Here is a 12,792-nt window from a genome sequence, read left to right on the forward strand (position 1 = left end):
AAAACCAGGCCATTTTGCACGGGAATGCGAGGGGGAACGTGTCATGCCCCGGTCACCATTACGTTCTCGTGTTGATCAAGCCAGTGGAGGTGTGCAGTCGCAAGCTAATGTGTCGGAAAACTAATTCCCGCCGTGCTGAAGAGTCACAGCTCGGCTGGGAAAATGACTGACTCAGACGGTAAGAAATCTAGTTCAGTTCCAAATTTAATGTCTCCTTGCCCGCATCTGAATGTTTCAATTGGTGGCGTGTCAGTCCCTTGTTTAATTGACACCGGTTCAATGGTATCAACCATTACGGAAAGTTGTTTTGTTCAACACTTTGAGCCATGGGGTCATGAGCGCTTGAAGTCATGTTCCTGGTTGCAGCTAAGGGCTGCAAATGGGCTCTCAATCCCATATATCGGTTATATGGAATTGGATATTGAGCTCTGTGGTAGGATAGTTCCGCGATGTGGGGTGCTGGTGGTCAGGGATCCTCCTGGTGGCTTGCGCTCTCAAGTCCCTGGTGTGTTGGGGATGAATGTACTTGGGCGATGCTACCAGGAGCTCTTTGGACAGCATGGCCCCTCTTTGTTTGATTTTCCTCCGGTTTCTAGTGCGCCACTTTCAGTTTTTCAAGCCTTACAACACTGCCATCAAGGTAGCGAACAATCTCTCGTTGAGTGTATGACTAAGGTAAGGGTGCGCGGTCCTCGGGCATGTCGTGTCACAGGTGGTACTATTAAGTTGGTTGCAGCAACCTGTGCAGAACAGTTGGTAGGTAGTACAGTACTGTTCGAGCCCATTGAGTCTGGGTTACCTGAAGGGTTGTTGGCATCCCCCGCCTTGGTGCGAGTGATTGGAGGCTCAGTTTATGTGCCAGTGGTCAACATAGGCACGTTTGATGTCCTCCTTTATCCACGCAGAGTATTGGGTACCCTGGTTAGAGTGAATGTTGTTAGTTTGCCAGCAGGTGTCACTGAAGTTAGATCCACTACAGCAAATGTGTACTCTCAAGCCACTCTAGCAGTTAGTGCCCCCGTTTTAGAGCAGATTGCAAAAGTAGATCTGACTGCATTACCAGAACTGGAACAGGGAAAGGTGAGGGCCTTGCTTACAAAATATCAGACGGTATTTTCTGAACATGACGGTGATTTGGGATGTACAAGTCTTATATCTCATGACATCCCACTCTTAGATGACATCCCTGTGCGTCAGCGACATCGCCGGGTGCCTCCCTCTGAGTATGAGGTTGTTCGAGCCCACATCAATCAGCTGTTGGAGTCTCAGGTAATTAGGGAAAGTTGCAGCCCATATGCCTCCCCAATCGTCTTGGTAAAAAAAAAGATGGTAGTCTACGCTTATGCGTTGACTACCGCCAGTTAAACGCCAAGACTAGAAAGGATGCATTTCCTTTGCCTCGGATTGAGGAGTCGCTGGATGCGTTGACAGGGGCCTGTTGGTTTTCCACTATGGATTTAGCTAGTGGTTATAACCAGGTCCCTGTCACAGAGGGGGATAAGCCGAAGACCGCTTTTTGCACCCCATTTGGCCTGTTTGAATGGAATCGTATGCCCTTTGGGTTGTGCAATGCCCCCTCTACCTTCCAGCGACTTATGGAGAGGGTATTCGGGGACCAACAGTGTCAGTCCTTACTTTTATATCTAGACGATATTGTGGTTTTCTCCACCTCGATCACTCAACACTTGGAGAGGTTAGAGGTTGTGTTAAGCCGCCTAGAACGGGAAGGGTTAAAGGCTAGGCTAGAGAAGTGTGCCTTCCTTCAGCAAGAGGTGAAATATTTGGGTCATGTTATCTCTTCCAGGAGTGTGGCAACCGACCCTAGTAAGATCGAGGCTGTGGCCCAGTGGCCTCGTCCCTCTAGCATTGCAGAGTTGAGATCCTTTCTGGGTTTTTCCAGCTACTATCGGCGGTTTGTGGAAGGGTTTGCCAAGTTGGCTGCCCCGCTGCATAAACTGGTGGGGGAATTTGCTGGTGTAAAGGGTAAGCAGAAAGGTAGGAGTTTTGTTAGTGCCTGGAGTGAAAACTGTCAGGTGAGCTTTGAGGGGTTAAAGGAGAAACTAACTACCGCCCCAGTACTCGCGTATGCGGATTTCTCTAAACCTTTTATTTTGGAGGTGGACGCTAGTTATCAAGGTTTAGGGGCAGTCCTTTCCCAGAAAACTGAAGGTAAGGTAAGACCAGTGGCATATGCCAGCCGTAGTTTAAGGCCCACTGAGCGCAACATGTCAAATTATAGCTCTATGAAGTTGGAGTTTGTTGCGCTCAAGTGGGCCATGACGGAGAAATTCCGTGAATATCTGTTGGGTAACAAGTGTGTGGTATTCACGGATAATAATCCCCTTAGCCATCTGACCTCTGCAAAGTTGGGGGCGACTGAGCAGCGTTGGGCTTCTCAGCTGGCGGCTTTCGATTTCGAGATCAAGTATCGATCTGGTAAGAGTAATCGGAATGCTGATGCGCTGTCACGGAGGGAACTTCTGGAACCTGGTGGGTTGGATGGTTTGACCCCAGGCACTGTAATTCCTGAGTCTTTGCGGTCATTAACTGGGGTAGATTCTGTGGGCATAGTGACCCAGTGTATGGTCTCTACACTGCCTGGTTATTCTGCTGGTGAGTTGCGTTCTTTGCAGGCAGCGGACCCAGTTATTTGGGAAGTGCTGCGATTTTGGAGACAAGGAAATCGCCCAGGGCCGGATGAGCGGCGCCAAATGACTAAGGCGGCCTTAACCTTGCTCCGCCAGTGGGATCGGTTGAGGGAGTTAGATGGTATGCTGTATCGTCGGGTTTACTGCCCTAATGGTAAGGAAGAGATGTTACAATTGGTTTTGCCTGCTGCCTTGAGACCAGAGGTGTTAAGACAGTTGCATCAACAACATGGACACCAGGGCAGAGAGCGCACCATGGAGTTAGTGCAACAGAGGTGTTATTGGCCGGGTTTGTCCTCGGATGTGGCAAGCTGGTGTCAAGAGTGTGACCGGTGCCAGGCAGCCAAGGACACCCAGCCATTGGCTCAGACTTTTATGGGGCGGTTAATGTCATCTAGGCCAAATGACATCTTGGCAGTGGACTTCACAGTGTTAGAACCCACAAGCTCTGGCACCGAAAATGTTTTGGTGATGACTGATGTTTTCAGCAAGTATACCCTTGCTGTTCCAACGAGGGATCAGCGAGCGGAGACTGTGGCACAAACCCTGGTGACCGAATGGTTTTACAGGTTCGGTGTTCCGGGCCGTCTCCACTCGGATCAGGGACGAAATTTTGAGTCTTTGTTGATACGTCAGTTATGTGAGCTTTATGGTGTGGTGAAGTCTCGTACTACCCCTTATCACCCGGCTGGCAACGGCCAGTGTGAACGCTTTAACCGCACGTTACACAATCTGTTGCGTACTCTGCCAGTGTCCAGGAAACGAGACTGGGTAGCGTGTCTTCCCCAGGTAGTGTTCAGTTATAATAGCACCCCTCATCAGACCACAGGGGAATCGCCACACTTCTTGATGTTTGGTCAGGAGCCACGATTGCCCATAGATTTTTTGTTGGGGAGAGAACTACAGCTAAGAGAGGGTAGTGTGAATGACTGGGTCTTGGAACATCAAACGAGGCTCCAGGTGGCCTTTGCAGGTGCACGGGAACGGTTGCAGGTCATGGCTGATAGGCGCAAGGCCAATCATGATCAGCACGTCCGAGATGAACCACTGGTGGAGGGTCAACTGGTGTACCTCCGTGATTATGGGGTAAGGGGCCGCCATAAAATCCAGGACCTGTGGAGCCCAGTGGTCTATCAAGTGACAAGGGCACCCAAGGAGGGTGGTGTAGTGTACACCATTGCGCCTGTAGATGACCTGACCAAGGTAAGGAACGTGCATCGTTCACTGTTAAAGAGAAGAGTCTGTAAGGAAACAGTTGGTACTAACCATGATAGTCCTTTACCTGACCCAGTTATGGACCCATCCTCGTTAGCTGAGGAAGAGGATGAGGTAGATTTATTAGCTTTGGTCCAAGGACGGGATCGAGTTGATGTTGAATTAAGACTTGGTGGTCCAGCATCTGGGGTGGAACATGGTCCACAGGAAAGGGTGAGTGTTATGGGACCAGCTCCTGCTAACTGGCCAGGATCACAGGTTCCAGCTAGGGATACAGCTATGTTGCCGGAGCCACAGCCTGAAGCCCTTGTTAGGGTAGATGAGGGTGATTTACGCAGGACAAGCCGTGCAAATGCGGGCCAACATTCAAATCTACACCATCTTCCCCGTTCAGTAGGTGGGACAGGTGAGGGCTCCCAGCAACAAATGCATGGCATGGTGCCAGGCATTTTTAGGCCATGGGATTAGGTAATCCTGACCCTAGTAGTAGGACCGTCGGGGCGACGATCCATCAGTGGGGGGGTAGAATGTAGTGGGACGAACTTGGGTGTCTCCTCTTTAAATTTGTTTCATCAGTTGTCCAATCATACACATTCACGGTTATATAAAAGGGGACTTTTAATGCACCGTGTTGTGCTCACCTCTTGTGCGTCATTGCTCGAGGCCCGCCCCTTCCTGACTTAGACGCTTCCTGTCTTGCAGGTATGTGCTTGCTAGCGAATGCAAATCAGTGGTGCGCTTGTGGTAACCAGCATTATTTTGAATCATAGTTTCCGACATATAACCATCTCATGTTGCTTGGCGACTGCTTTTAAATGCACTTCCGCTGCATTTCCACCCCTTCTTGCCGGTTTGATGTCTGTTTGCGTGTGCGGCTGGACGTGTGATCATAGCTACGATAAAAAGGTATGTGTAACCATCCCTGTTGATATTTGAGGTGTTTGGTGCGACGAATCAATGCTCTACTTAATCCTTTTTAGGTGGAATAGTTTTAAGGAGGATTCATTCAGTGCAGCCTGTGGGGCAACGTATTTTGATGCTGCTGCTTTGTTTATGTTTAGTTCATGTCTGTTTTGCAATCTAACGCAGAGGCGTGAGTTGGCGCGGGTATTGGTCCTCTCCATTTGATCAACTTTTCTGCGTTCTGCCTATTGGATTGTGAAAGTTGTAATTTGTTTCAGTTTGTCTTTTTTTGAATTTATTTATTTCATTCTTATTCATTGTTATATTACATTTTTGTTGTTTTACTTTGGTTATGTAAGTGCCTGATTTATGATTTGTTGTTTTGTTTAGTTTGTTTTCATTTAATTGGCACCTGGCCATGAAACTGGGGTGAGTATTCACCTCCAGCTGAGTTAATTCTTTACAACTTCCCAGGTGTTTTGATTTGGTTGGTTTAAGTCTTTATTTGTTTCATTGTATTTCATTCAACTGCTAAGTATTTTATTATTGTTGTTATTATTTCTATTTCTTTGATTTTTTTTCTTTGAGAATTAAATTTGATTAACTGTGTCTTTTGTTATAGGAACCGAGGCTTCAGGCAGACTGCTAGTTGGCCCTTGTGTGCGGTGGTGGGACTCTGTCAAAGAGTGCAGTGTGTTCACGCTTGACCTTACCGTGTGTGTGTGTGTGTGGTGCGAATTGTGCACTTGGTGTTATGCTTCTGGCAATATAGTAGCCACATACTCATTAAGCTAGCCTACCTGCCTTAGGTAAGCCTCGGTTTCCTTTTGTTTTGTATGCCTCCTCTACTTCCGTCCATAGTGACTTTTTTTAAGATTAATATTCATATTTATTGTTGAAATAAACATTTTGTATTTTCGGTATCCACGTCTCTTGCCTCTGTCTTTGGAAACCACATTCCTGTGTGCTTTTAGTAGGTGATTGATTTACAATAATGTTCCCTGTTAACAGGGTGGCGTAGTCAGCTGAGTTACAGTTTGCCCAATTAACTTCCCGCCACATTTTGGCGTAGTCGGCAGGGTCGTTTCTCTTTGTTGGGCTGAGACGTGGATGCTTATTGTTATTTGGCTAAATGTTTAGCTGTGATTTGTGGATGGATTAGTTGGTGATTTCTTGTATTGTGTTTTTTTTTTTTTTCTTTCCTCTTTTTTTTGTGTGTTTAGAGTGTGTGGAACAAAGCAGCAGTGTCATTTCAGTGGACTTGGAGTGTCCCAGCAGTGGGTTCCCATAGCTTTTTGTTTGGTAAGTTTCCCTTAAACAAATGGAAGCAGAATTGCAGGAATTAAGGGATCTTGTTGCCCAATTAAGGGCGGATAATGAGAAATTGCGTCAGGAGCAGAGTCATGCTGCTCCATCTAGTCCTATAGCTGGCCCCTCTCGAGAATCTGTAGTGCCACCTACTGATCAAACAGTTAGTGCTAGTGCCACGTTAACCGAACGCCTTGTGTTTATTCCAAGGGATAGAAAATGTCCAATATTCGATGGTAGATCGGGTATTGGCATTAATGAATGGATCGAGGAAGCAAAAGCTTGTATAAGAACTCGTCATTTGTCAGTGGCAGACCAGGCATTTTTCCTATTTGATCATTTAGGAGGGAACGCACGTGAGGAGGTTAGACATCGCCCTGTTATTGAGCGTGGAGACCCAGAGAGAATTTTTTCCATTTTGCAAGAGCTATATGGATGCTCCCAGTCTTATGTTGCCCTGCAGGAAGCCTTTTTCTCTAGGAGGCAACAGGAAGGCGAGACCTTGCTGGAGTTCTCATTGGCCTTAATGAGCCTCTTAGAGAAAGTGAGGCAGAAGTCCCCAAATGCCATGCCAAATGCAGAGATTTTATTAAGGGACCAGTTCGTCGAATATGTTTGTGACGCTTCTCTTCGCCGTGAATTGAAACAATTGGTTCGTCAACAGCCCGATTCTACACTCTTGGAGGTGCGTGGCGAAGCTATTCGTTGGGAGCGGGAGGGAATGCCGGGCGGAGCAAGGGGTCGAAGCCTTTCTGTCCCTTTGGCGCACGGGTTTCAGTATGAAGTCCAGGGCCGTTGTAGCTCGTCTGAGAAGTCTGAAATGGGGGAGCTTAGAGAAATGTTAAAGTTACAACAGGAGCAATTAAATCAGCTTACCCAGAATATGGCCCGTCTGCAAGGCCCCCATTCTCGTCCTCGTACCCAGCCTTTTCGTAGTGGGCCCATTATCTGTAGGCGTTGTCAAAAACCAGGCCATTTTGCACGGGAATGCGAGGGGGAACGTGTCATGCCCCGGTCACCATTACGTTCTCGTGTTGATCAAGCCAGTGGAGGTGTGCAGTCGCAAGCTAATGTGTCGGAAAACTAATTCCCGCCGTGCTGAAGAGTCACAGCTCGGCTGGGAAAATGACTGACTCAGACGGTAAGAAATCTAGTTCAGTTCCAAATTTAATGTCTCCTTGCCCGCATCTGAATGTTTCAATTGGTGGCGTGTCAGTCCCTTGTTTAATTGACACCGGTTCAATGGTATCAACCATTACGGAAAGTTGTTTTGTTCAACACTTTGAGCCATGGGGTCATGAGCGCTTGAAGTCATGTTCCTGGTTGCAGCTAAGGGCTGCAAATGGGCTCTCAATCCCATATATCGGTTATATGGAATTGGATATTGAGCTCTGTGGTAGGATAGTTCCGCGATGTGGGGTGCTGGTGGTCAGGGATCCTCCTGGTGGCTTGCGCTCTCAAGTCCCTGGTGTGTTGGGGATGAATGTACTTGGGCGATGCTACCAGGAGCTCTTTGGACAGCATGGCCCCTCTTTGTTTGATTTTCCTCCGGTTTCTAGTGCGCCACTTTCAGTTTTTCAAGCCTTACAACACTGCCATCAAGGTAGCGAACAATCTCTCGTTGAGTGTATGACTAAGGTAAGGGTGCGCGGTCCTCGGGCATGTCGTGTCACAGGTGGTACTATTAAGTTGGTTGCAGCAACCTGTGCAGAACAGTTGGTAGGTAGTACAGTACTGTTCGAGCCCATTGAGTCTGGGTTACCTGAAGGGTTGTTGGCATCCCCCGCCTTGGTGCGAGTGATTGGAGGCTCAGTTTATGTGCCAGTGGTCAACATAGGCACGTTTGATGTCCTCCTTTATCCACGCAGAGTATTGGGTACCCTGGTTAGAGTGAATGTTGTTAGTTTGCCAGCAGGTGTCACTGAAGTTAGATCCACTACAGCAAATGTGTACTCTCAAGCCACTCTAGCAGTTAGTGCCCCCGTTTTAGAGCAGATTGCAAAAGTAGATCTGACTGCATTACCAGAACTGGAACAGGGAAAGGTGAGGGCCTTGCTTACAAAATATCAGACGGTATTTTCTGAACATGACGGTGATTTGGGATGTACAAGTCTTATATCTCATGACATCCCACTCTTAGATGACATCCCTGTGCGTCAGCGACATCGCCGGGTGCCTCCCTCTGAGTATGAGGTTGTTCGAGCCCACATCAATCAGCTGTTGGAGTCTCAGGTAATTAGGGAAAGTTGCAGCCCATATGCCTCCCCAATCGTCTTGGTAAAAAAAAAGGATGGTAGTCTACGCTTATGCGTTGACTACCGCCAGTTAAACGCCAAGACTAGAAAGGATGCATTTCCTTTGCCTCGGATTGAGGAGTCGCTGGATGCGTTGACAGGGGCCTGTTGGTTTTCCACTATGGATTTAGCTAGTGGTTATAACCAGGTCCCTGTCACAGAGGGGGATAAGCCGAAGACCGCTTTTTGCACCCCATTTGGCCTGTTTGAATGGAATCGTATGCCCTTTGGGTTGTGCAATGCCCCCTCTACCTTCCAGCGACTTATGGAGAGGGTATTCGGGGACCAACAGTGTCAGTCCTTACTTTTATATCTAGACGATATTGTGGTTTTCTCCACCTCGATCACTCAACACTTGGAGAGGTTAGAGGTTGTGTTAAGCCGCCTAGAACGGGAAGGGTTAAAGGCTAGGCTAGAGAAGTGTGCCTTCCTTCAGCAAGAGGTGAAATATTTGGGTCATGTTATCTCTTCCAGGAGTGTGGCAACCGACCCTAGTAAGATCGAGGCTGTGGCCCAGTGGCCTCGTCCCTCTAGCATTGCAGAGTTGAGATCCTTTCTGGGTTTTTCCAGCTACTATCGGCGGTTTGTGGAAGGGTTTGCCAAGTTGGCTGCCCCGCTGCATAAACTGGTGGGGGAATTTGCTGGTGTAAAGGGTAAGCAGAAAGGTAGGAGTTTTGTTAGTGCCTGGAGTGAAAACTGTCAGGTGAGCTTTGAGGGGTTAAAGGAGAAACTAACTACCGCCCCAGTACTCGCGTATGCGGATTTCTCTAAACCTTTTATTTTGGAGGTGGACGCTAGTTATCAAGGTTTAGGGGCAGTCCTTTCCCAGAAAACTGAAGGTAAGGTAAGACCAGTGGCATATGCCAGCCGTAGTTTAAGGCCCACTGAGCGCAACATGTCAAATTATAGCTCTATGAAGTTGGAGTTTGTTGCGCTCAAGTGGGCCATGACGGAGAAATTCCGTGAATATCTGTTGGGTAACAAGTGTGTGGTATTCACGGATAATAATCCCCTTAGCCATCTGACCTCTGCAAAGTTGGGGGCGACTGAGCAGCGTTGGGCTTCTCAGCTGGCGGCTTTCGATTTCGAGATCAAGTATCGATCTGGTAAGAGTAATCGGAATGCTGATGCGCTGTCACGGAGGGAACTTCTGGAACCTGGTGGGTTGGATGGTTTGACCCCAGGCACTGTAATTCCTGAGTCTTTGCGGTCATTAACTGGGGTAGATTCTGTGGGCATAGTGACCCAGTGTATGGTCTCTACACTGCCTGGTTATTCTGCTGGTGAGTTGCGTTCTTTGCAGGCAGCGGACCCAGTTATTTGGGAAGTGCTGCGATTTTGGAGACAAGGAAATCGCCCAGGGCCGGATGAGCGGCGCCAAATGACTAAGGCGGCCTTAACCTTGCTCCGCCAGTGGGATCGGTTGAGGGAGTTAGATGGTATGCTGTATCGTCGGGTTTACTGCCCTAATGGTAAGGAAGAGATGTTACAATTGGTTTTGCCTGCTGCCTTGAGACCAGAGGTGTTAAGACAGTTGCATCAACAACATGGACACCAGGGCAGAGAGCGCACCATGGAGTTAGTGCAACAGAGGTGTTATTGGCCGGGTTTGTCCTCGGATGTGGCAAGCTGGTGTCAAGAGTGTGACCGGTGCCAGGCAGCCAAGGACACCCAGCCATTGGCTCAGACTTTTATGGGGCGGTTAATGTCATCTAGGCCAAATGACATCTTGGCAGTGGACTTCACAGTGTTAGAACCCACAAGCTCTGGCACCGAAAATGTTTTGGTGATGACTGATGTTTTCAGCAAGTATACCCTTGCTGTTCCAACGAGGGATCAGCGAGCGGAGACTGTGGCACAAACCCTGGTGACCGAATGGTTTTACAGGTTCGGTGTTCCGGGCCGTCTCCACTCGGATCAGGGACGAAATTTTGAGTCTTTGTTGATACGTCAGTTATGTGAGCTTTATGGTGTGGTGAAGTCTCGTACTACCCCTTATCACCCGGCTGGCAACGGCCAGTGTGAACGCTTTAACCGCACGTTACACAATCTGTTGCGTACTCTGCCAGTGTCCAGGAAACGAGACTGGGTAGCGTGTCTTCCCCAGGTAGTGTTCAGTTATAATAGCACCCCTCATCAGACCACAGGGGAATCGCCACACTTCTTGATGTTTGGTCAGGAGCCACGATTGCCCATAGATTTTTTGTTGGGGAGAGAACTACAGCTAAGAGAGGGTAGTGTGAATGACTGGGTCTTGGAACATCAAACGAGGCTCCAGGTGGCCTTTGCAGGTGCACGGGAACGGTTGCAGGTCATGGCTGATAGGCGCAAGGCCAATCATGATCAGCACGTCCGAGATGAACCACTGGTGGAGGGTCAACTGGTGTACCTCCGTGATTATGGGGTAAGGGGCCGCCATAAAATCCAGGACCTGTGGAGCCCAGTGGTCTATCAAGTGACAAGGGCACCCAAGGAGGGTGGTGTAGTGTACACCATTGCGCCTGTAGATGACCTGACCAAGGTAAGGAACGTGCATCGTTCACTGTTAAAGAGAAGAGTCTGTAAGGAAACAGTTGGTACTAACCATGATAGTCCTTTACCTGACCCAGTTATGGACCCATCCTCGTTAGCTGAGGAAGAGGATGAGGTAGATTTATTAGCTTTGGTCCAAGGACGGGATCGAGTTGATGTTGAATTAAGACTTGGTGGTCCAGCATCTGGGGTGGAACATGGTCCACAGGAAAGGGTGAGTGTTATGGGACCAGCTCCTGCTAACTGGCCAGGATCACAGGTTCCAGCTAGGGATACAGCTATGTTGCCGGAGCCACAGCCTGAAGCCCTTGTTAGGGTAGATGAGGGTGATTTACGCAGGACAAGCCGTGCAAATGCGGGCCAACATTCAAATCTACACCATCTTCCCCGTTCAGTAGGTGGGACAGGTGAGGGCTCCCAGCAACAAATGCATGGCATGGTGCCAGGCATTTTTAGGCCATGGGATTAGGTAATCCTGACCCTAGTAGTAGGACCGTCGGGGCGACGATCCATCAGTGGGGGGGTAGAATGTAGTGGGACGAACTTGGGTGTCTCCTCTTTAAATTTGTTTCATCAGTTGTCCAATCATACACATTCACGGTTATATAAAAGGGGACTTTTAATGCACCGTGTTGTGCTCACCTCTTGTGCGTCATTGCTCGAGGCCCGCCCCTTCCTGACTTAGACGCTTCCTGTCTTGCAGGTATGTGCTTGCTAGCGAATGCAAATCAGTGGTGCGCTTGTGGTAACCAGCATTATTTTGAATCATAGTTTCCGACATATAACCATCTCATGTTGCTTGGCGACTGCTTTTAAATGCACTTCCGCTGCATTTCCACCCCTTCTTGCCGGTTTGATGTCTGTTTGCGTGTGCGGCTGGACGTGTGATCATAGCTACGATAAAAAGGTATGTGTAACCATCCCTGTTGATATTTGAGGTGTTTGGTGCGACGAATCAATGCTCTACTTAATCCTTTTTAGGTGGAATAGTTTTAAGGAGGATTCATTCAGTGCAGCCTGTGGGGCAACGTATTTTGATGCTGCTGCTTTGTTTATGTTTAGTTCATGTCTGTTTTGCAATCTAACGCAGAGGCGTGAGTTGGCGCGGGTATTGGTCCTCTCCATTTGATCAACTTTTCTGCGTTCTGCCTATTGGATTGTGAAAGTTGTAATTTGTTTCAGTTTGTCTTTTTTTGAATTTATTTATTTCATTCTTATTCATTGTTATATTACATTTTTGTTGTTTTACTTTGGTTATGTAAGTGCCTGATTTATGATTTGTTGTTTTGTTTAGTTTGTTTTCATTTAATTGGCACCTGGCCATGAAACTGGGGTGAGTATTCACCTCCAGCTGAGTTAATTCTTTACAACTTCCCAGGTGTTTTGATTTGGTTGGTTTAAGTCTTTATTTGTTTCATTGTATTTCATTCAACTGCTAAGTATTTTATTATTGTTGTTATTATTTCTATTTCTTTGATTTTTTTTCTTTGAGAATTAAATTTGATTAACTGTGTCTTTTGTTATAGGAACCGAGGCTTCAGGCAGACTGCTAGTTGGCCCTTGTGTGCGGTGGTGGGACTCTGTCAAAGAGTGCAGTGTGTTCACGCTTGACCTTACCGTGTGTGTGTGTGTGTGGTGCGAATTGTGCACTTGGTGTTATGCTTCTGGCAATATAGTAGCCACATACTCATTAAGCTAGCCTACCTGCCTTAGGTAAGCCTCGGTTTCCTTTTGTTTTGTATGCCTCCTCTACTTCCGTCCATAGTGACTTTTTTTAAGATTAATATTCATATTTATTGTTGAAATAAACATTTTGTATTTTCGGTATCCACGTCTCTTGCCTCTGTCTTTGGAAACCACATTCCTGTGTGCTTTTAGTAGGTGATTGATTT

General features: G+C 47.7%; 1 protein-coding gene across 1 annotated transcript; it reads left to right on the top strand.

Moving 5' to 3' along the window:
* Positions 1–323: 323 nt before the first annotated feature.
* On the top strand, positions 324–12,419 carry LOC127946884 (uncharacterized). The gene is given in 3 exon segments (XM_052543707.1): positions 324–1,315; positions 1,318–4,318; positions 7,340–12,419. Coding segments are annotated over 3 exon segments (7,938 nt in total). The 5' UTR covers positions 324–408; the 3' UTR covers positions 11,370–12,419.
* The last annotated feature ends 373 nt before the right edge of the window (positions 12,420–12,792 follow it).

Source organism: Carassius gibelio, chromosome A25 (genome assembly GCF_023724105.1).
Source record: "Carassius gibelio isolate Cgi1373 ecotype wild population from Czech Republic chromosome A25, carGib1.2-hapl.c, whole genome shotgun sequence".
In the NCBI taxonomy this organism is placed as follows: Eukaryota; Metazoa; Chordata; class Actinopteri; order Cypriniformes; family Cyprinidae; genus Carassius; species Carassius gibelio.